General features: G+C 62.9%; 1 protein-coding gene across 1 annotated transcript in view; it reads left to right on the top strand.

Annotated features, from left to right (window-relative positions):
• VWA5B2 (von Willebrand factor A domain containing 5B2) overlaps nt 1-831 on the top strand; it is an 8,990-nt gene that overhangs the window by 2,090 nt on the left and 6,069 nt on the right. Inside the window, 4 exon segments of the mRNA XM_009883393.1 lie at nt 15-94; nt 217-341; nt 494-670; nt 754-825. Of these exon segments, the coding sequence (XP_009881695.1) occupies nt 15-94; nt 217-341; nt 494-670; nt 754-825 (454 nt within the window).

Below are 831 nucleotides of genomic sequence, written 5' to 3'. Positions count from 1 at the left end.
GATCCCTGGCCCAGCCCTGCTGCTACCCCCCATGTCCCCCTGGCCGAGCCCCACTGTTACGACAGGGACCTGGAGATCATCCTCTACCCCTGCGGTGAGGGGGGATGATGCCCTCAGTGGGTTTGGAGAAGATGGGACATCACCCCAAAAGCATCCAGAGCATCCCCCAGCTCCCTGCCATATGGGGTGGCTCCAAATCCCCCTGTGCCCCCCTAGAGCCCCACCACCCCCACCTGGTGATGGAGGATGGCACCATGACGTACCCTGAGTACGAGGCCCACATCCGGAGCCGCCGGGATTACACACGGATCTCCAGGAAGGACAACAGTGGGGAGAGACAGGTGACAGGGCATGGCCACCACTGGCCCAGCGGGGGGCGGGGAGGAGGAGGAGGAGAAAGAGGAGGAAGAGGGAAGGCAGTGGGATGGGGGTGAAGAAGACCTCAGCATGGGCCAGGGGTTGTGAGAAAGCCCCTGCTCTGTCTGGCTTGCAGGTGGCTTTCGTGCAGAAACGTTTCCACAAAGACATCTTCCCCAACCCCGTGTTGATGCTGAACTTCTGCCCGGCAGCGGAGGGTGTCCCTGGGGACCTGCAGAGTGTCACCCGTGAGGTCCTCTTCCTTGTCGACCGCAGTGGCACCATGAGTGGCCCTGACCTCGACAAGGTCAAGGTGAGGCACGGCCACGGGGCCAGGGATGCTTCATGGGCAGCCAGTCCTTAGCAAGCCCTCCCTGGTCCCTGCTGTCACCCCAGGAAGCTTTGCTGGTGGCCCTGAAGAGCCTCCCGTCGAGGACGCTGCTCAACATCGCCGGCTTCGGCACCGATGTCAAG

The sequence above is a fragment of the Charadrius vociferus genome, unplaced genomic scaffold (genome assembly GCF_000708025.1).
Source record: "Charadrius vociferus isolate BGI_N301 unplaced genomic scaffold, ASM70802v2 scaffold214, whole genome shotgun sequence".
NCBI classification, from domain to species: domain Eukaryota; kingdom Metazoa; phylum Chordata; class Aves; order Charadriiformes; family Charadriidae; genus Charadrius; species Charadrius vociferus.
The sequence above is the reverse complement of the archived record's forward strand: the minus strand, read 5'-3'. Positions and strand labels throughout refer to the sequence as shown.